The 22,950-nt window shown below is 37.1% G+C and overlaps 2 protein-coding genes across 2 annotated transcripts; both read right to left on the bottom strand.

Annotated features, from left to right (window-relative positions):
• Positions 1-8,487, bottom strand: LOC140166093 (uncharacterized). The gene is made up of 2 exons (XM_072189477.1): positions 8,099-8,487; positions 1-3,084 (listed from the first exon to the last, which is right to left on the bottom strand). The coding sequence occupies exons 1-2, from the start codon at positions 8,367-8,369 to the stop codon at positions 2,408-2,410; spliced, it is 948 nt and encodes a 315-aa protein (XP_072045578.1). The 5' UTR covers positions 8,370-8,487; the 3' UTR covers positions 1-2,407.
• Positions 8,488-9,497: 1,010 nt separating this feature from the next.
• Positions 9,498-16,551, bottom strand: LOC140166094 (UDP-glucuronosyltransferase 2B15-like). Its single transcript, XM_072189479.1, has 4 exons — positions 15,556-16,551; positions 14,470-14,689; positions 13,349-13,568; positions 9,498-12,284 (listed from the first exon to the last, which is right to left on the bottom strand). The coding sequence occupies exons 1-4, from the start codon at positions 16,411-16,413 to the stop codon at positions 11,987-11,989; spliced, it is 1,596 nt and encodes a 531-aa protein (XP_072045580.1). The 5' UTR covers positions 16,414-16,551; the 3' UTR covers positions 9,498-11,986.
• Positions 16,552-22,950: the final 6,399 nt, after the last annotated feature.

Here is a 22,950-nt window from a genome sequence, read left to right on the forward strand (position 1 = left end):
TTTCATTGGTTCGCCTCAAGTTCAGTAGTGCGTGTAGCAGTTCGCCGTTCGTAAATTATATTTGTCGTGAACATCGGCGTAGGTGTACACAGCTAGTACGAACAAACAAGGCGTAAGACGTATAGCGATATGCACACAGATTATACGTCAAGGCGGACGGCGTCTATAATGCGTGTATAATCTCGCCGATCGTACTATTATCATGATTATTGGCGGAGCTACACACAGCTGATGAGATGTACAAACAAGACGTTAGACAAATAGCGATATGAATTACACGGTACGTCACTGATACAATGATTCAATGATACACACCGTAACACGTACGCGATGTGTTGATCCAGCACTCGATTAGTGAGCTCAGAATAAAACCGAAGATACCCGGTTTTATTATTAAATGGTTAAGTTTTACTGTAATTAAAGCACTTAGTCTTTCACATGGCATTTATGTACACCAATAGCCATTACAATGGTGCTTAAAGTAGAAATTCGAAAATAAGAAGGCATTGCTGTGGAGCAAATCACATATTATGGCTTTAACAGAAAACAGATCATGAAAAATCGGACCATACCTCAAGTCGGAGAAACAACATTTTTAATCTGTCCCATCCGAAGCTAAATTGAGAGAGAATTGGGCACCTTGGTAAGCCATTTTTAATACAGCCATAGATGTGGTTCGTGGTACCCACCACATAAATACACGGTTGATGACACTAGATTCCATTTTATTCCGGTATTCATTCGATATGTGCGATATACTTTTGATAAAATTAAAGTTAAAATAAACAAGAATTTATCGTATATAATATATTTAAAAATGGAGAAAGCAATTAAAGCATTATTGAGTTGTTATATTATAATTATAAAAATGTCACGGTATATTGTTCAAGGGAATTTAGAATAATCTTGGTTACCTAATTAAAGCCATAATGTAGTGAAATTTTTTTAGTGAATTTGGTTATTATTTATTTCAAGCCTAATCTTTTGGCATATTAATGTTTACACATGTCCAAGGTTACACCTAATCGGACTCAGCCGAATTAATTGTTTTTGTATGAAAACTAACGGGACAATTTTGAATTAATTCAGTTATCCCAGCGAAAGTGCAGAAAAGCTGTATATAAATTGCTTAAAGTGAAGGATATAAAGTCAATCAAATTGTCATTAGACATTTTTGAAGCAAAAATGTTGGTAAAAAACAAGGACATTGACATAGTGGATGCCCGATTGAAATGTAAGTATCTAATTTCTCTATGAAATAACAGATTCAGCTGAATTGGATGATGAGCAAATCACTGAATAGGGCGTTAATAAAGATATTAAATACCCCAATAGGGTTCAACTGTTCAACGGCCAAGATAGTTCGTGGGATTTCTTTCATGTTAAAATATTATTTCGGTTTAAAATGACCAGAAAATCGTATGACAGTTGTTAATTAATATTCCATAATATTTAGTAACAAATGAAAATTTGACCGAAATCGTACATTATGGCTTTAACTATGTCTTGTAATGTTTATTTATACTGAAGCTACAATTTTGAAATTTATTTTTTAACATGGTTAATAAGAGGCCCGTAGCCATCATTTATTGGGGTCATGCGTGGGGCTAAAAAGTGGACCTTTTGGGCATGATTTCCATCAGAAGAAGTGACCCCCTTTGGTCGAATCACAGGGCACTGGTCTCTTCTTCCAGCGTATGGTGCCCATTTGGAACCAGCTCCCTAGTATTATCAGATCTACAAATTCTGTTGCTTCATTTAAGCAACAAGTTTTGGAGTTTTACCAGTCCAAATTTGCTCGCACCTTTGATGCAACTTCTGTTTGCACTTGGACCTCCTTTTGTAATTGTCCAAATTGCAGGCAAATGTAACTTATCCTGCATTTCACCCCTCTAATTTATATCCCTTCCCTTCTTTTTGGACTTGGTGGGGCGGTCTTAGAGGTGCCTGGCACCTGTTCGCTCCAGCCATTCACTGGACTTTTTAAAACAAATATTGTTCGTTTCATAATATTGTGTAATTTTTAATGTAACTTATGTGCAATATTATATATTTATTTTGTAATTCTGTGCCAGTGATAAAGTGTAATAAATAAAATAAATAAAATAAATGAAGACCGTACACAGCATCTTCATCAGGAGAAGTGACCCACCCCCTGGAACCCACCTTTGGTCGAATCACAGGGCATTGGTCTCTTCTTCTGATGAAGACGTTACACAGCATCTTCATCAGGAGAGGTGACTAGACCTTTGGTCTTATCAAGGCAATTGATGACCTTACATTCGACAATTAAAATGATTATTTGATAAACCAATAATTGTAACAGCGCTAATTCCCTCTAATAATTATCACCTTTTGAACTGAATTTTTGTACACCTATCTTGCTCATCTAGGAAATACATTGACGTCAATTTGTTGATTGAACTCTCAGTTTGTTTTCATACATCTCATTATAATATGGTAAAACAGAATCAGAACAATGCAAGACATCTTCATCAAGATCCAATCTATCAGGACATTGTTTTGGTTTATTAAAACATGTACTCCCAAATGTCTCCCGATTATGTCCACCGTGTTGGTCTGCCAGAATTTCCTCTTTCGATACCATCCATTTGTTATCCATATCCTCGCGTCCTGCTTCCCAATGCAGTAGTTCTTCACTGTACGGGATATTCACGGCTTCGCAATAAGCCTTCAGATACGTGGCAGGATCATTCAAGAGATCATCAACATCTAACACCACAGGCTTGGGATCAATGCGTTGTTTCACATGTCGGTATATCCTGTATTGTTCTTGAAAATGGTAACCTTTTGGAAGGAGATAAACTGGTTGATCGGTGAGCTTCATTTGTTTGCTAGTATCAACCACGCCCCTGTTAATCATTCGTTTCCAAGAGGCGAACACTTTGTACGGATGCCTGATTAAGAATGTATGACGAAAACCTTTAGGTATCTTAGAAAATAGATCGTGGCCATCGAAACCAAATGCTAATTCTTTGACAAATATAAGCTTGACGTTTGGTGGTCTGGATTCCATCTGTTCTGCGAGCCATTTGTAAGAGCTGGTGCGGCCCAGATAACCTCCTGTATAGTCAGAGACGGACAGGAAAACATGTTAGCTTTTTCGGTAGCACAATTTGGTAGCACAAAGGTTTTGGTAGCACAATTTTTGTGATACAACTGTTCAAATTTACAATGTCACACATATTTGCGTTCGGTGAAAGTGAAGCCAGAGAAATATCTTATGGCGTTTGAACCAACAATTTCCTTGTTGTTAGTTATGTTTCAATAAGTACACATTCGGTAAACACCTTAATGGGTATAAAGTAGTGTAAAATTGCAAATGTTGGCACTCTTTGCGCGAAATGAACTCAATGTGTATCAACTTTGACTTCAAACTGAAAATGTATTTCTAAATTCCTAGCGGAGTTATTATTGGGTTACGCAAAGTCTTTTTTTTATCAAGTTTCATGATGGCCTACTACATAATTGTGAAGAGTAACTTAGGGGACCTCTCACACACATGGGATCTGTCTCAGACCATAGACTATAGAAAGTCGGCCTAGAATCCCTCCCCCTAAACTCTATCAATGCTGGCTGTCTTGTCATGCTTGTAAAGATTCAACAACTATCCTATTCAAATGCGATATTTTCCATGCTGCCAATTTGAGCATCAACATTGTTAAACCCGCATTTATTTTAATACTATAAACAATGAAGTATGCCAAAGGTGAAAAATATAATTTTAAATTAAAACCCAAAAATTACGGGTCGTTTTAGCAACCAAATGTTGTAAAAATGCATAAAAATATATTAGTTTTTTAATACTAACTTAAAAGAGTGTTCCAACCATCGCACCATCAGCTTGATATGTCATGCAAGTAAGGTTCTGCTAAAGATCATCATCAGAAGGCTGAAGCTAAAACTAGGCCAGGAGATTTCTGAGGAGTAGGCTGGCTTTCGAGAAGGAAGAGGGACTAGAGACCAGATCGTAAACATCAGGAATATAATTGAGAAGTGTAAAGATCACAGACTACCACTTTATATACATGTGCTTCATTGACTACAGTAAGGCCTTTGACTGTGTCAGCCATCCCCAATTGTGGAAAACAATGAGAAGGATGGGATTCCCTGGTCACATTATTGATCTTATTAGTCAACTATATGAGGACCAGGAATCTGCAGTCAGGACAAGTAATGGAGATACTGAATGGTTCAAGATTGTAAGAGGGCTAAGACAGGGCTGCATATTGTCACCAACCCTGTTTAACATTTATTCAGAGGACATCATGAGAGAAGCTTTGGACGGGTTTACTGGTGGAGTCAAATTTGGCGGTAGCAGTATCACAAATCTACGCTATGCTGATGATACCACCCTAATATGCAGCAGTAGAGAGGAACTGCTGGCCCTTTTGAAATGCATCAAGGAAGCCAGTGAGGAGAAAGGCCTTCTGCTAAATGCCAAGAAGACTAAAGTAATGGTTATTGATAGAAATGGAACTGGAGAGGACTTTGTGATAGATGGTCAAAAGATCGAGGAGGTTAAACAATTTGAATACCTGGGTTCAATGATAGACAACAAAGGTGATAGCACATCTGAGATCAAAAGAAGATTAGCTATGGCAAGGACAACAACTCAGAGTATATCAAAGATCTGGAAGAGTCGTGGTTTATCAATCAACCTCAAGGTACGGTTACTCCGTGCAACAGTCTTCTCAATTGCTACATACGGGTGCGAATCCTGGGCAATGACAGGAAGAAGATAGATGCATTTGAGATGTGGTGCTATAGGAGGCTGTTGGGAGTATCTTGGAAAGACAAGAAGACAAATATCTGGGTCCTGAATAAGATTGGCACAGACTTAAACATCAGAAAGTCCATCATTGAGAGGAAATTGCGCTACTTTGGCCACATTGTAAGAAAGGATGGATGGTGGAGTTGAGAAGCAGATTCTTCAGGGAGCTGTGGAAGGCCATCGTGGAAAGGGACGTCCATCAACATCTTGGACAAATGATGTGAAGAACGTTTCATCACACGGAATGTATGGTGCAACACGTTTGGCTTTTGATAGAAGTAGATGGCGTACTCTTGTGAAGACCACAGCAGCGCAATCCTGCGCCATCTGACTTAGCTTTGCTCCAAAGCCAACCTATTTTCCATCCAATTGAAAGAAAAAATGAAAAAACCATGCCATATGCCCTCTGACACTATAGTAAAGACCGGCGCGTCGGTCAGTGGACTTTCGCGGTTGGTGTGTGGGGTAGACCAATATCTCAGGTAGACAGTGATCTTTACTGCATAGTGGTCCTACTTTACTTGTTGGTGACTTGCCTATAGTGAAGCTTGCCTTCGGCAAGCTCTGTACAAATACATGTACTGCTGGGTGATGCATGGGAGTGGTATTAATTTTTTACGGAATGGATTGGCCTATATACATTTTCTTTACTAATACTAACAAGTCACTCGCTTGGGTTTATTTTACTTGGGGATCTCTGGATCTTCTAAGGTACTGCGAGGGCTCTGATCAAGAGCTACATCTGACTCAGAGAGAGAGAGAGAGAGAGAGAGAATACTACCAGAATTGCATAATTAGCCCATTTAAGCAATACATGTTTTCTGTAGATTTTATATACAAATTTATCATGTGCATATTACGCATTATTGTGCTACATTTTTAACTTTTCCTTTGAACAAAGGAACCCGCCTGTATGATGGCGTTCGACATCTTTATAAGGGACCGTTCACAAACACTTGTAAGGGGGGAGGGCTGATGTAAAAAGGGGGCCCTGAAAATTTTTGACCCTCCTAAGGGTGGGTCCTGAAAAAATGGCCGATAATTTTCATGTCAAAAAGGGGGGGCCTGAAATTTATTTTGTTTTAATAGTTTGCATTAATTTGTACTTGGTTTACGCCTTAACATTTTTGGCAGCCATTTTGAAAAGCGCCTTCTAAATATACACACCAATTGTAGTCTTTATTGAGTCATAGTAAGCCATAAATAAATAGTTCTCAGACTCAGTTTGCATTCAGTAGTGCATAATTTTAAGTCTTAACACGTAATTCAATGGGATTTGGCAGCCATTTTGAAAACGCCCTCTAGCGGAGTTATTGCCGGGTTACTCAAAGTCTACCGTTACTTTTTTATCAAGTCTTATGGTCTACTACACAACTGTGAAGAGTAACTTAGGGGACCTCTCACGCACACGGGATTGACCTCAGTGGCGTAGCGACGGGGGGGGGGCAGAGGGGCACGTGCCCTGGGCGCCACCCTTATAGGCATGTTAGGGGGCGCCGCATTGACCAATTCAGCATCGATTCTGCGCCCCTTCTATCGATGAAAGTCAACATTTTCGCGCGAATCGAGCCGAAATATTTTGAACAGATACCGGCCGAGACGCGAGCCCCCCGCACACCGAATTTTAAAACTACTGTCATCTTCCTGTACTTATATTTAGTTGTGTTTTCCTTGTTCTCTTCCTTCTTCCTCTTGCCTTCTTCTTTTTCCTACCTAAAGCAGGGTTTTCTGATTTTGTATTCTCTTCAATTCTCCCCTCCTCTCCTCCTCCTCCTCCTCCTCCCCCCCCACCTTCTTTTTTCTCTATCTCCCCTCCTCTCTCTTTAGATTTTCACAACATCGTTAAAACGCTTTATCACCTTGTTATTGATGGGTAAAAGTTTGTGGTTTTCAATGTTGTCATACTTATTGTTGATATTATTATCTTTTACAGTTCAGGAAGCTATTCAATATAATACTGTTTCCTTTTCCACAGGACATACGTTGTTGTATATATACTGCGCCAAAAAAAATATCCTTACACTTGGAAAAATAATAAAATTTCAAAACTGAACCATGTTTAATAGTATAAATTTGAATACTGCACTATCTAATCCGGCACATTATGACACCCCATTGAATCCAATGTGACTTCAAGAAGCAAAGTTACAAGCATTTGATTAGACGAAAGTCCAGTTTTAAAAGTGACAAACTGGCCTATTCAAAACTTCACGGAATGGCTAATAATTTATGCGTGTCTTACTTTAAAGCAAAAGGAACAAAAGAAAACTGACCAATAAAATGAAAGTTATGAAAAATACAGAGAAGTAAAAACTGAAATAAAAACTGTTTTAAATAAAGCTTCATTGAAGAAACTGCGTTGTCTCTTTCTTGCGCTTGTTGGAATCTTTTTGCGCCTTGTATAGATAGGCCAGTTTGTCAAACTCAATTTGTCTATTCAAATGCTTGTAACTTTACTTCTTGAGGTCACATTGGATTCAATGTGGTGTCATAATGTGCAGGATTAGATAGTGTATCTATTACAAAAACAAATTTATTCCAGTATGGTTCTGTTTTGAAATTGTGTTTATTTTTTCAAGTGTAAGGATACTTTTTGGCGCATGTTTAATAAAGGATCCACACGCGCAAGTAGTGTCATGACAATAATTATAATGAGAACTATCACACGAGTGTCCAAACAAGAGTAAGATCTCATCTTATCTTCATTATAAGCTTTGGCATAACCAATCATGATAACTATATAATAATTTTACAACACATTTCCGGATCCCACACCTTATCAGAGAGACTGTACATGTCTTCGAGCTTCCCAAAAAGGCTTTATTGGGACGATGTGCGCGCGTAGCGGGCAAAAGGTTTGACACTATTTTTGCCCATCATCGGAATGAAAATGGCTATATTATGATGATGTGCGCTCGCAGCGCGCAAAAATTTTGTATTTTACACTATTTTGGCCCATGGTCGGGGTGAATTTTGATGGAAAAGTGGCTCCTTGCCCTTTTTCTTTTCCTTGCCCTCCAGATTTTTTCTTTCATTTTTTGGTCAGAGGGGCACCTTTCCTTTCATTTTTTGTCAGGCCCCCGCTGGCTACGCTACTGCCTACCAAGAAAATGTAAATGGGTCGTTTCAAGTTTACGTCGCCGGGTGCGTCAGCATGGTCAGTGTGATATTTGTGTGCGTGGGGGTGGGTTGGGTAGGGGTGTGGGTGTGGGTGTGGGTGTCAGAGCATCATAGATGACTTTTTAGTAGGCCTATAGCTATATGAAATTATGTTTTATATAAACTAATAAAATGACAACACACCTTGTACGGAGTCAATTTCGTTTTCGTCCACTCCCCACGAATCTTTAAACCACTGCATGAATTCTTTGTAGTTTCCATCTGGTGCACAGTAATTAGCGAAACAAAATGGTTCACACCACATCTGTGAATTAGGCACTTTGGAGATGGATTTTAACACGGCAGTAGACACAGACCTCGGTGTACACCAGATAAATACACGGTTAACATGGTTAACATGGTCATCGGTTTTGGTTTCGCCATTTGATGTAATGACCGAACAAGTCTCCATCATCTGATCATTCTAGTATAGTTAATATCTGAACCAGTGCGTTGATAATAAGTATGCATACTATGCAATTCCGTTTTATATCCTAAGCATGGGATGTAACGAAGGTCGATAGATCAATTATGTGCATTTAGGCCTAGGTGAAAGTGTATTGACACAACGCTGTCTAACTGATGAATATTGATGCGACCACACGTCCAATTTTTAAAGGCTCGTTTATTTTCAATAAGGTTAAATTAAAATTAGGCATATAGGCCTTTATTTCCGATATTTCTGGAAAGTGTTTATAAATTTCCTAAATAAAAGAACATTAACCTTTTTGGACTTGGGTATAATAATTGGTGAGTGCCACCCTATCACGTAATTACACTTTGCGTCACTTGCGTCACTGTGTACATATTGCATGCGAGTCTCAACAGCTCTCAACCCCCCGGGCTCAACCCTAGAACTAGCCATATTTTGTACGAAGTGGGTTTACAAGTTACAACCCCCTTATTTTCAATTATAAACGTCATATACGATATTTGGTACTTGGTAGTACTATATATAACTATGGATCTCCTCTATCCAGTGATACCAAAATAAGTACGAACATGACCCACAATATGACGTCATAATGTGAGGGCGCCCATGCAAATTTGGGGAATTATGGCTATGTACAAAAGTACAGGCAAAATTGATTGTTTTGCTAAAAATTTTACAAAAATGTGATTTTCACCAATTTTCTCCTAAATATAAAAGAAAATGACTATTTTTACCTAACCATGCTAACAAACAAGTAAAAAGTCAGTAGCTCTTGGAATAAATCATTGGGCCTCACCACTACCGGTCATTTTTGATGGCCGGCTCTACCCCCGGGTAAGGTGCTGGTATAAGTATAAGTGTTATCACTAAAATGAGCGCAAAGGATGGAGCTACGATTAGCTAGGTTGTTTGGGCGTAAACGCGTGCGTGTTTTTATGACGGATAAAAAATCTTGGGGTTGCTACAACCCCCCCCCCCCCCCCTCGTAGTTCTAAGGTTAAGGGTCATTAGATACTCTGAATAATTTCGTTCAACAAGCATGACAAGTATATACCAAATATTCAATGTATTTCAATTTATTTTTATACGAATAGCTACGAATGTTGTAGATGGAAAAATCAATTGTAGTCTTTTTGATCTCGAATGTCCGGTGGAAATAATTATATTATCGATATTTAGTCATCAACCTTCGTTAGAAGTTAAACATAACTGGAAATAGAACGTAATGTCCATGGGGGCCAAAGGAGGCATTTTTGAAAATTGAGTTACTGTAATTATTATATTAACCATACAATTGGCTATCATTTACTCAAAACACCAAAGGTCTATCATACTTGGTTTTAAAGTTATATGAAGTTTGTTGATGTCTATATATGTATTTTATCGTTTTTACTCCATATTTTTCCCTTTATCTCAGTTTCAAATTTGCCCCCCTTCGTATCACATATATATTTTTAATAGTTTCAAATACGAAGTCATATTATTGCATCCAATATCCTACGCCAAATAAAAAGTATACAGTGGGCCTTACACGAACATCATTAATGTTAAATGTTCGAGTGTGGTCAACACGTTTCATGCAACGGGTTCAATATTAGCCGATTGATCATTTAGGCCTGCAATAATAAAGACTTTTACCAGGGAAGCGACAAATAAAGCGTACCGGTAATAACCTTAATTAGTTTTTAATTTTAAACATCTCAATGTCCAATGTTTACACGCTGTTTGCAACGGGTTTAATTAGTCGATTGACGTGACATCATTAGGTGAGACTAAATTAAGACTTGAGGTGACAAAAGTGTAAAAGCATACCGTTTTGTTTTTTATTTATATTTTTTCCACTCACGGGAATGTAATGATTATACTATGATCATCTGAATCAGTGTCCATCTTGTAAACAAGTCATGTTTAATTACATTAAGGGGGTACTACACCCCTGTGGTAAATTTTTGACTATTTTTGCATTTTTCTCAAAAAATAATAACACACTGGTAATAAAAGTTATGTATATTATTGGGGCAAGGAATCCAATTACTACACTGAAATTTCAGTGACTCAAGACAAGCGGTTCAGTATATATGATAGAAAACAAGGTACATCCTAGCGGTACCTTATTTCTTATCGTAAATAACAAACTGTTTGTCTTAAGGGTCACTAAAATTCCAGTGTAGTAATTGGATTCCTTGCCCCTATAATATACATAACTTTTGTTACCACTGTTTTATTAGTTTTTGAGAAAAATGCAAAAATAGACACACATTTATCGAGGGGTGTAGTACCCCCTTAATAATTAAATTTTGAAAAATAATAACATCGCGCACAAAAGCAGACGGCCTCATTGGCGTACCGAGCATAATTCCAGCAGCAAGATGTCTTATTGTAAGGCGAAAAACCGTAACCGCCTAAAAGCATAATGATCGTATTCGTAGGTCAACATCGTCGATTTTATTAAGTAACATAAGTGATTTTAATAACAATGTTGGAAGCAGTAGTTTTATCGCTTCCAGGAATTCCATTAATTGCCACTTTAGTACTTTTTGATACATTATGTAGACAACCCGCACCCTCTTAGTAACAATATTGGTAGTAAAGTGTTTTTTTCACTTCCAGGAATTCCATTAGTTAACACTTTTGCATTATTTGATACATAAATGTATGTAGCCTATATTCACACCCCGTCGCACCCCTTCCCACATACAACCACCCATTTGTTTGCGTTAAAAGTATCCATTTGTTTGGAATTTTTCATATGTGATACGATCTGGTCCATGTGGGCCAACGGGGGCAACTGTGAAACTGAGATAAAGGGAAAAATATGGAGTAAAAAACAGTAAAATACATAAGAAAATAGACATCAAAAAACTTCATAAATTTAGAACCAAGTATGATAGACCTTTGGTGTTTTCAGTAAATGATAGCCAATTGTATGGTTAATATAATAATTACAGAAACTCAATTTTCAAAATGCCTCCTTTGGCCCCCATGGACCAGATCGTGTCACATATTCAATTTCATACTGTGTTTTGCCATATTTGATATTGCATTGATTTGATCATGTGTTTATTGCTTTGCTTTGATCATGTGTTTATTGCTGTGCTGTATACTTCAATTTCATTTGTTGTTTTCTACTCACGTGTTATCTATGCAGTGTACAGTTTGGCTTTAAAAAATTGTGTTTTATGATTCTAATTTCATCTTCTTTTTGATATTTTTTGCAGTATTATATTGCCGTTGTATTTTTTCCGTGCAATCCCTTTTGTGCAATGTTCATCGTGTACCTGTTTCATTTTTCTTATTTCTTAATGATGTATATTTATAATTCAATGAGCATTTGGTTTTTATGTTTTCATATTTTAATTGTAAAGCGCCTTATGGTCTTTGTAAATTTGCGCTATATAATGAATAAATTATTATTATTATATTATTATTATTATAATAATCCTCTGCGGATCATCTTGTTTGAGTTTCACTATTTGTCTTATTAATATATACAAAATATGATAAGTAGTCTGTAATCTTAATATTTATAAATTTGTCAAAAATATACAGTCAGTGCAAATAATCATTGTATTATAAAACATCTGCAATTTGCAGGTCTACTAATCGTTCTTGAATGTACCGCTCTTCTTACTATTGCCTTCAACAAAAAACAATCTACATACAAACTGAAGACTCTTGAATATAACCGCAATAGAGACGACGGCGCTTAGCAACAAAGTTGCAATTACATCTATGAGATGATACTGGATAAAATTCAGATCATGAGCCGATGATCGAAGATGAGAAGCATTGCCGTGTTTTCCAATAAATTCCATCCAGTAGACGGCCCGATTCATCGGTGAACCCATCGGTTCGTCTTTGAATATAGTTGACAACCGTTTCATGTTGTTTTTGTAGCTGCAATATAAAAAAAAACACCATAAAGTAAATTAATTAATTTCATGTTGTTTTTGAAGCTGCAATATAAAATTAAAACACCATAAAGTAAATAAATAAATAAATAAATCAAATAAATAAATAAATAAATAAATAAATAAATAAATAAATAAATAAATAAATAAATAAATAAATAAATAAATAAATAAATAAATAAATAAATAAATAAAATAAACTTTCTTTATTTCTTTTTAATAAAACTGTGCTCCACTCAGTCAAGTAAGATTTTACATTCTCTTGTTGTTTATTGATTACATTAGACAGTCAAATTAGTGAAAAAAGTGGGGTTGTCTTCTTCTCTCTTTGCATTATTTTAAGGAAAGGTTTGAACAGTTTTATGAACCATAGCGCTGAATGTGAATCGAGTATAGGTGAATGGGCCCTCAACATATTGAAATTTTATCACAATGCAAATAAATTTGAGGGCGTCAAAATGGCAAGTAGCATCGTCAAAGCGAAGCCGGACACGATTTTTTAATCAATGGATACTCTTATACATTACTACAGATTTTAATCTAAAACTTTGAGTGACGTACAAAATCTAAACATTGACCAGAGCTCTAGAATAGTGCGGTGGCCACTCCGGCAGATTTGTGATGTTTGAATTCTATTAATTCTGGTTCTGTTTCGGTAATTTTATTGGCACCGTCTTCTTTAGAGTTTGGCCGCAATTCAATCTTTTTTTTTTCAAACTAGCACAAAATTAACGACTCGACCTTCCAAATCTTTCGCTGTGAGACAAACTGAAGTATACAAATGCTCGTAGGTCTATTTGGCCCAAAGGGGAGGGCACAGGCGCGGGGAGAGGGGGAGGGCCCAGGGGAGGGGAGGTGTTGCGTTGCTCCCCGCCGACTGCCTCAAAATGCCGAAACAAAATCGACGAACAGTGCAGTGCATCTTTTATGAAATTGCAGAATTTTCACACTGTTTGTGTCATGGCTTCCGCAGTTTTAACGTCCGAGTTTACAATGTTACCCCCCCGGTAATTCCGATGCTCAGTGCAGATAGCAAATAGCATGCCATACCTTTGATTATCAACCACGTGACGGATGGCCCTAACAAGTTTGTCACTGGTCAAAGAGGTGATGTCCAGTTGAAGTCCAATACCTTTGGATACCACTCGAGCTGCAACGCCAAATTGGTCAGCAAAGAGTGGAAGACATATGATTGGTACGGCATGGTACAGAGCTTCAAAGACTCCGTTGGATCCACAGTGGTAGATGAGTAGGCGAGTCTGGGTGTGACCTGGGAAAACGATATCACAAAATTATTAAGATGATTGAATGAAATTAATAAAATGTTTTCTTTAGTTTTGTTATCCGCTGAGGCATGCAATAATTCACAAAAATGACTTCCAATTGCATTTAATATTGATGTAGTCATAAACAACAACAAAAAATTGAAATTATAGGCCCATACCACTGTGAATTGGCCAGAACACTTGAAACGCGTTCATTAATGTAACGGTTTCTTAACACATGACACGTGTTCAACTTATTTAGAGAACACTAGTGTAAACATTCTAAAATATTTCAGAACATCAGTGTTCAAACTACAAGAACACCAGTGTTCAAATGAAACAAAGAAAGACATAAGGAAAATAAGAACACGTGTCAAGTGTTCAAAAGGTGTTACATAATTATGTGTTCTAAGTTTTGAAAATGTTGTCTTATTTTTCAAAATCAAATATTAATGTAACAATGTTTCCTTTTTGTGATAGTGCTAGGTAAGGAGGCGCTATTTAAGGCAAATTTTAGTATGGATATGCAGACATCTTTTCATAACTAATCTTGGAAACAGAGACAGAACACTAGTGTCAAGTGTTCTATGACTTTTACAGTGCAATTAATAATGCCCGAAAGTATGGCATGCTGATATGGCTTATTTATCCTTATCCTTTTAAAGTAGGATTTGTACAACCAATATCCGCACCCGCATTTTTCTTCATGAGACATCTGATTTTGGTATCAGAAAGCCCAGTTTTTTTCAATTACAGGTCGGTACAGAAGTCCGAAGAATCGTCACTCCGAAAAACAAATAAAAGTATTTTAAACACTAAAACGTACCCTAAACCTAACCTATAAACTAAGCCCTAATCCCAACCCTAAACCTAACCCTGACACTTATCCTTAAAATTTATACTTACCCAGAATATCATTTTGAGGTATCCATGGTAACGTCAAGGTGTTTCTAGAAATATTTCCAGGTGAATCTCCAAGGAACCTCCAAATGACCTTCTCACCAAGTTGACTGAATGCTTGTTTAAAGAGCAGTGCTTGTTCTTCTTCCATGTAGTTGACGTACGTACCGAGAGAAAATACTATGACACCACTATCACCAGAACTTTCTACGAAGGCATTCAAATCCTATAAAAAATAAAATTTAATATAGATAAAAATGATATAAATTAACCAGGCTCAAATCTGAATCGAAAATATTGGTAATAAAAAAAAATCCATTCACTTCTCCAAACTCATGCATTTGTTTTTAACAAATTGGTTGAATTTATTAACAACAAAATATTTAAATGACATATACGCCTAACTTATCAAAAGCATTTGATACTATACCGTAGATCCACTAAAAGCAATATGAAGTCAGATAAATAGTTAATTACTGGTTCATAAGTGATAGAAAGCAGTGTGTAAATTATAACACTCCGAGCTCCGACTGTCCGAGTACAGTATGCGGTGTCCCACAAGGAGCAACACTGGCCCCTCTATTTTTTCAATTATATCTAACACGTCGAGTTTGTTGGACTTCATACTATTTGCCGATATCCGATACAAGAACTCTAATAAAATTAGTAACTAAACTATATCCAATCACATGATCAGTTTTATTTATTTATTTTTGATTTTGCTTGTAAGACTGTGCACCGTTTTTTGGCTCTGTTTTCCTAGAGTAATCGAGAGGACACCAAAACTGAGGGGCGGCGGAACGCAGTCTAGTGTCTTTTTTTTTTTACGGGGACAGGTCCCGTTTTTCGGCCCGTTTTCCAGACACCCGATAACACGTGATGCATTGTGGCATAAAGACATGTTACGTGAAATGTTACCATGGTGGTTATACATTTGGGTTTATTTTTGTCATCCCTATTTTATGCCTGAAAATGTCTGTGGGCTACTCTGCCCACCATCAATGGGTGTATAAAAGAATTTTAGAAATATCATTATCACTAATTTGAATGTTTAATGTAATCAATAAACATCAAGAAAATGTAAAATCTTACTTGACTGAGCGGAGCAGCTGGTTTAGTTAGAATACCACCAATTGGTACTACATGAGCAGGCAGTGATCTTGGGAAATCTAACGCGAAATGTGTCCTCATGAACAACAATTCTGCCTTTCCAAGCATCTCCACTGTACTCTTATCGGGACAAATGCCAAAATGATCTTTCACGTGATGGGTTCTTGCGAAGTAGTAATGTTGGAAGACCAGCATCACTTTGGAACGCAGAGTGTTCTGAAGTCTTTGCATCAATGTCATCTGGTTATCATACACAGATTGTCCTGGATAGTATGAAGTGCTGAAGTCAGCCCTGTTAATCCAAGCCGTGATATCAAGTGACACCATAAAAGACATCGGAGCGAATGGTACTTTGAGTTTCTTAGCTATAAACACTGGGTAGATGTAAAGAATATCAAAGAAAACCAAATCAAAATTCTGGTTCTGAAGACGATGCATCAGAGCAGAATTTCCAAGTGTATCGATGGTGGAGTTCTCAAGAACATGGAACATTTCATCGCCTAAATGAAGCAATGTTTGAAGTGCTATGTTTCCGGTAATCAGTTCTTTGCTAAGTCTCGTTTGGAGATTAAGAATTGTCCTCTTTGGTATCATCGTTGGATAAATTTCTAGCGTGATATTTTCAAAATGATATTGATCCAAGATTTCTTCGAGATTTTCACTGATGAGAAATGTCACCGAATGTCCTCGTGATGCTAGAGTCTGGCCAATTCGTGCACACATCATAAAGTGACTCCCATTTTCAGGCCCAAAGATGATGAGAAAACGGGATGCATGAAGAAAAGGCACAAAGAGAGCAATGATGATAAACCACCTCGAAAATGACATAATGAATCCCATCCTGTTAAATCGATGTTATCGCTACCGCATAAAAATGTAAAATGAACTTAGCAAGTTTTTTTTCCTCTGAACTTGAGCTTGCTTGCAAAGTTCTTTACACCAAAGAAAGTGCAAACTTAAGTCTGCACATTTATCACTTCCACATAAAAGATTTTACCACCAATACTAACAATATGAGCTAAAACTTTGATTTATGTCTTAGTATTAGTACGACAGCCTGTAGAAAAGTGTAGGAAGGTGTTTGAAGGGTTCATTGTACTTTTTTGAGATCACTGAGTGAAATAATTCTACTATCAACAATAAACACTGGGAGTTTGATTTATACCACAGAATTTGCGTTCGACGGCAGGAAAGTGATGGAAAAGGGTCATTGTACTTTTTAGAAATCGACGTACTACGACTATAAAACTGAAAAGTGAAATACTCGAGAAAACACTGCTATCAACAATACCATATAGAAGTTTGATTTATGCCATGCCACAAACTTGGCGTTCGACGGCAGAAAGGTGTTGAAAAGGGTCATTGTACTTTTTGGGCGATCACTGACTGGGGCTGACTACCAGAGTGCATGCATGCCGTTGTATTGTTTTATATTAGTGCATTATATATCTGCATTGGTCATAACAAAATTGATGCATAGACCTACACCCTATCCACTTCTTAAAGAGCTTAGACCTAAAATTAGACCTAAATTCACGCACTTTTTTAATAGCAACGAAAATCCATTATACACGACGTACCATTCACGACGTACCCATGTACACATTTCTCAACACCCTTTGCTCTCTTTTTCACTGAACCAACCTTTTGGTCTTAAATGGATATAATGTTCAATATCTCCAAATGCCAAGAAGGTATGACCACCCGGGTGGTGTAAAATAAAAGAGAAAAAAGTAAGGAATATAATAATACTTCCAACCCGGGGTGACACTCATCATAAGACACGGGTCAACAGGGCCAATTCATATGGGTCCTTTCATATCTAGAAATGCCACGAAGGTAGGTATGACCCCCAGAGTGGTATCAAAATGGTAGAGAAAAAGGTAAAACATGTAATAAAGAATAATTTCCAAGCCGGGGGTGACACTCCTCATAAGAACTGGGTCGATATTCATATGTTGTCCTTTTCATATCTCCAAATAGGCCTACCAAGAAGGCATTACCCCCCCGAGTGGTGTCACATGAAAGAGAAAAAATAGAGAATAGCCTATAATAAACAAATATTTACCTACCCGGGGTGACACTCATTATAAGACCCGGGTCAATATTCATATTGTGGGTCCTTTTCGTATCTTGAAATCCCAAGAAGGTAAAGAGAAAAAGAATATTATAAAAATAATTTATCCACTGGGAGTGACACTACTCATAAGACCTCATTGTGGGTCCTTTTCATTCATCATGTTCATATCTTAAAATGCCAAGAAGGTGTAATGACCCCCTGGATGCCAGTGGTATACCTTGATGTACCAACAACGAAGTCCCATGGTTCAGCTATGGTGAGGTAACCGCTCTAGTTTTCTTTCTCATAGGCACGTACAGACAGTGGTTTTCGTCACATTTTCAAATGTTGACGGAAAAAGTTTAAATATTGGGATAAATAAAGATCATCTTTTATATAACATTTTTAAATGTCATGAATGTTGCCATGAAACCTTTGCAACTAACTGTATTGAAATGTTGACAAAACATTTCTTTACAAGAATTATTTTCCTACTTAACCAGATAGGTATATTTTTATTAATTTTGAAAAAATGTTTGTATTTCTCGGGGTATGGGTACTTGACTGCAGTAGAAAAGTGCATGTGGAAAAGTGTGTCGAAGGTTCATTGTACTTTTTTTGAGATCGTTGACTCATGTAAACGCGTGCCACTGGCATTTACACAATATTATTTCGTTAGATTCATCCTAACTACTGAAAGGTGGACTTAGTTAAAAAGTACACCTTTTTGTTGACTTTTTTTTCTGAATCGCAGAGTTTGCATGGGGTTCAATGAGGACAGTGGCGTGCGCCAATCGGGTGCACGAGTAACGTTTTGCTTCAGCCTTTCACAGGTAGCCTACGCCAGCTTTCTTAGTGGTTGGGTGGCAGAATAAAAGTGGCGTCCCAGTTTTGGTGGCAGTGAGAGGCAAATATTTAAAAAAATTCTCAGCATTCATCATTTTGGCGCGGATTATTGTATAGGCCTAGGGTATTATCTATAAGCTTCTATAGGCCTATTATTTGAGAGAGAAGTCTTCCTGCTTTAAAAAGGGGGCTTCTACTTTGACAATGTTATGTAGCCTACACGCGTACGCGTAGCGCGCGAAAAGTTGGGATTTTACACTATATAATAAAAGTGAATTTTGGTGTGAAACGGGACACATAGAAGATGCACCAGGCAAATTTTGGGCGCCACATTCCTTTTTCCTTCCCCTTCTTTTCGGTTTTCTCCCGTCTTTTCTCTGTCTTTCTTCCCCTTATCTTTTCTTTGCCTTCCCGGTTCCCGATCTCTTTGAGTCTTTCGATTTTTGTGGGTGCGAAATTCGTTTTTGTTGTTGCTGCCACAGGGCCTAAACTGTAGCATGACTCAGGGCCCTGAAAGACCAAGTCATATATTGACAAGTTCTAATCGTAGGCTTCTAACGACGGTTGCCTCTAGAATCTATTTTGATTCATACCAAAATTGCAACACAAGCACGCACCTTTGGCACGCATTACACGTTCAACTGCGACTTTTGGGTCATGGTACTTGTATACTGCTAGACCCACACAATGCGTTTATTAATGGGCTGTCAACTATACATTATGTGTATTGTTATATCAAAATAGTTCCAAAAATGCCTAAAGTGTCGCACACCTATCTCAAAGCATGCTCAAAGTACACTGACTGCTATTTTGGTTGGTTTTCGTAGTTTTGATGTAAGCCTTTAGCTTACAAACATTCTCGCGATCTTTGGACCATCCTGAATGTTATGATTCCTTTAAACTGATAGCGTTAGGCCCCAACAATATAATTCCACGACAGACAATGGCAATACACCGGGGCAATACATAACCGAAGGTATAAAACAAAAGAAATGTCTTCCTCTATGCATACCTCGTACTATAGACCTGTTCCTTCTTTCTACTTCTGCTACTATAAGCCTATACTCCTAGCCTGCTGATGACGATGTTGCTGCTGATGACGATATTGCTGCTGTTGATGACGATGTTGCTAGCCTACTGCTGCTATACTGCTGCTGCTATAGAAATTAATAATAATTATTATTCTCGATCTCAGCAGCTATAATGAATATTATACTAACGACTTATAAGTGCGATTAAATGGTTTGTTTCCAAATGCAATAAAAATTCCTTTAAAAAAGGAATGTGGCGCCCAATGTGAGCTGGACGGGATATGGTGAATTCCATGGTGATTAGATTTGGTATTATAATGATTTTTTAGGGAAGAGTAGAAGATGATCAAATACGAGAGAAATGCTTCATGGAATGAAGCTTTCGTGTCAATTTGCGATTATGTGGGGTGGGAGTTCTGTTTTGGGGGCCGTTGTAGTGAGGATATTGCTTTGGATATTGAATATTGTTGAATTTCGTTATCAGGGCCTAGGGTATATGATGGATAACTAGAAGACACAAATAAGTAAGCTTCCCCTAGTCATCTATACACTCATTCTTGTCACACGACGAATTTCGACAAAGTCATGTAAACGTAATTTCGTTTTTCACCCGACCTCCGTCCAGAAACAATCCTGAAATGTTGAAAACTTGGGGTCGGCGCACTCATGCCAGTTTATAAGGTATAGGCTACTCTGTGTCTTTTGTAGCCAACCATGTGGCTAAGAGAGGCTAGGAAATACTTAAACTAATACAAAACAATCATACCCTCCTTTCATATCAAACAATACCAAGAAATTGACAGGCCTGTTAAATCAAGGGTAAGATCGATCGTTATTCTTCATGAAACGGGCACAGCCCATTTTTATGTTATTAATTCTGCTAAAAATTAATTAATAAATAACAAAATTACGTCATAATTATGACTTTAAGTCAGCCATAGAACTCTATTTTAAACAGACAAAATAGCCATTGGGGTTTCTTTCACTTTACCTTGCTAGGAACCCATCCCAGCAGTTAGGCATATTACAATAAATATTATTTTTGCAAATAAACTTCTGACCTTCAACACAGTCATGTCTTCCAAATTTATTCCTTTCTCTGCTGACCAGGGTTGATTTTCGTTAATTAATGTTTTGTTTTTTATCAGAGATAGTCACCACAAAGATACTGAGCTGTATTCAAGCACATAAACCATTAGTGATTTCATGTTTGGTCAGTGGTTGTTTTGGTCAACTATAATTAATTGGTGTTTGTTTATGATTAGGTGCACTGTGTGCAATCACTATATTATCAATAACCTCAATTAAACAATCATAGTGCAAAATTTGACCTTAATTTGCAAAGTATGAGTTTTTGTACTCACATTTTCAAAGGTCATTCAATGAATGCACAAATGTATTGGGGTTAAAGAACTGTGCCCTGATAGATGAGCATGTTGTAGATTCTTCACACTGTAAACAACTAGTTCATGTGCAAACATGTTCAAAACATACATAATTAGAATGGTCAAATGTCACCGTCTATCGGGTTCTAAGAGGCGGTAAACTGGTTTAAACCATACAAAGGTCACGGGTTATTTGGTGTTTTTATAAGTCCATTAATTTTGTATTTTAAACAAAGAATATACACACATCATTTTATCCCGTGCATATCAGAAAACAATAATAAAATAAAATCCTAGCATATTGTGGTTTTATTTCTGAGCTGGGCATAATTTTAGCAAAACAATTAAGGAGTAAATCTAGCAAGACTGAAATTAGAAGATTTCACAAAGTACATGCCTATATGTGGCCCCTCCGTAGAGGGCGCCACAAAAACACTATATAAAGTTCAAACAGAACGCTAAAGAGTTAAGGCACATTACCACACTCCCCCCATTTCAATCCCCCCTTAAATCTCGGATGGTCTTGAGGACTTTCTAAGCAGTATGGTTTTGCTTCTTTGTATTATTTTCTTGATCATTTTTCACAATTTTTGGAATATTGTTTATTGTGTTTATTTATTTGTTTGTTCGCCTCGTAAGTTGTTATATAGGCCTTTGACATTGGGTAATTGCACGACACCCCCTGGCACATATGGAAATGCTTCATCTATAAAACCCGGTGCATCTGAGACTGTCAGAAGAGTAGTTGCAAAAGTCCACCAAATATATATAATTCTGAGAAAAACACGTTTTTTTGATATGGCCATTTTAGTTTGGTTGATTTCGTTAATGGGTTGTGGGTTAAATTTCGGACTGTTAAATATCAAAAATATCAATTTTTAATCATTTGCTATAAAATGTGTATTACATTGCGAATTTGAAAAAAAAAATCTAAATTATTTGATATCAGAAGGACATCCTAATTCGTATTCAAAATGCAATTCGATATGTCTGATGTGCTCTAATGTCCCACAATAAATACTGTCAAAACGTTCATACCCCACCCCTTAATCATTATCCTTACCAGTAAGTGCATGGCTAAACAAAAATATAATTTTCAAATTCATCATTATCTGAAGATTATTGATCAATTTTGACATGCGCAGTACAAAACTTGCCCAACGTTTCTCCCGAATAAATACACCTTGAACTTCTTATGACCAGCACTTGAAAAAAATTCCATTTTAGAGATAACATCGTATTTATGAAGTTCATTAACTAATGAAAATAATGACATATGTTAGTTTACACCTTGCTGGGATTTGATCATGAACGTTTAAACTGACTCGAAGGGTCTATGCGTGGACGGGCATGAACTTGCCCTGAACCAAAAATCAAGGTCTTAGAAACTTTATAAAACCGAGTCTCCAGTCAGACTCTTGATAGAGTGAATGGGGAGGAAGGGGTTGATGTGATGTGATTTAGCTGAGCTGTCTGAATCACTGAAAAAAACATGCACAATTCTGTACTTTTCGTAAATGGTTCAAGTTCCAGTGCACTTGCTTAGTCGCCGGGCTTCGTCGTAACCATGGTAACCAATTGCAGCGGGATGACATTCACTAATAGTTATATCATATATTCATATATTATTCTGTGTATGATAAAAAAGTGTTTGAGGCATATCGTCATTTTCATTGTCACAATCTTAGTGGCATTTGCCCATTTGGCTTTGCCCCGGCAAATGATCCATCCCGTGAACTTTTCTAATATTTTTAAACAACGGATCAGCTATAACAGCAGAACTGATGAAGCCATACTTCTTCAGTCAAGAAACGCGCATGCAATTGATGATACTGACATGCGAACTGTGAAGGCAGCTTTAGCAATAACATTATTTGACATTGATTGACAATTTCTGACATCCAGGAGATAGTTTTATTAACAGGTCCTTCATTATGACGCATATAGTAGGCCCTATACAACAACTAAGACCTATATACCATGTATACCAAGTTTGCAAAATTGAAACATCGGTTTGTTTGATAGAGAAAGGCGTTTAGCTGTTTAGAAGTTAAAG

Source organism: Amphiura filiformis, chromosome 12 (assembly GCF_039555335.1).
Source record: "Amphiura filiformis chromosome 12, Afil_fr2py, whole genome shotgun sequence".
Classification (NCBI taxonomy): domain Eukaryota; kingdom Metazoa; phylum Echinodermata; class Ophiuroidea; order Amphilepidida; family Amphiuridae; genus Amphiura; species Amphiura filiformis.

What these genes read in the sequence shown, in the direction of transcription:
- LOC140166093 (XM_072189477.1), bottom strand. Translation starts at nt 8,369, where the DNA reads ATGATGGAGACTTGTTCGGTCATTACATCAAATGGCGAAACCAAAACC. An exon ending in CGAAATTGACTCCGTACAAG is followed by an intron (nt 3,085 to 8,098) that starts GTGTGTTGTCAT and finishes CTGACTATACAG; the next exon opens with GAGGTTATCTGGGCCGCACC.
- LOC140166094 (XM_072189479.1), bottom strand. Translation starts at nt 16,413, where the DNA reads ATGGGATTCATTATGTCATTTTCGAGGTGGTTTATCATCATTGCTCTC. An exon ending in CAGCTGCTCCGCTCAGTCAA is followed by an intron (nt 14,690 to 15,555) that starts GTAAGATTTTAC and finishes TATTTTTTATAG; the next exon opens with GATTTGAATGCCTTCGTAGA. An exon ending in ACCTCAAAATGATATTCTGG is followed by an intron (nt 13,569 to 14,469) that starts GTAAGTATAAAT and finishes TCGTTTTCCCAG; the next exon opens with GTCACACCCAGACTCGCCTA.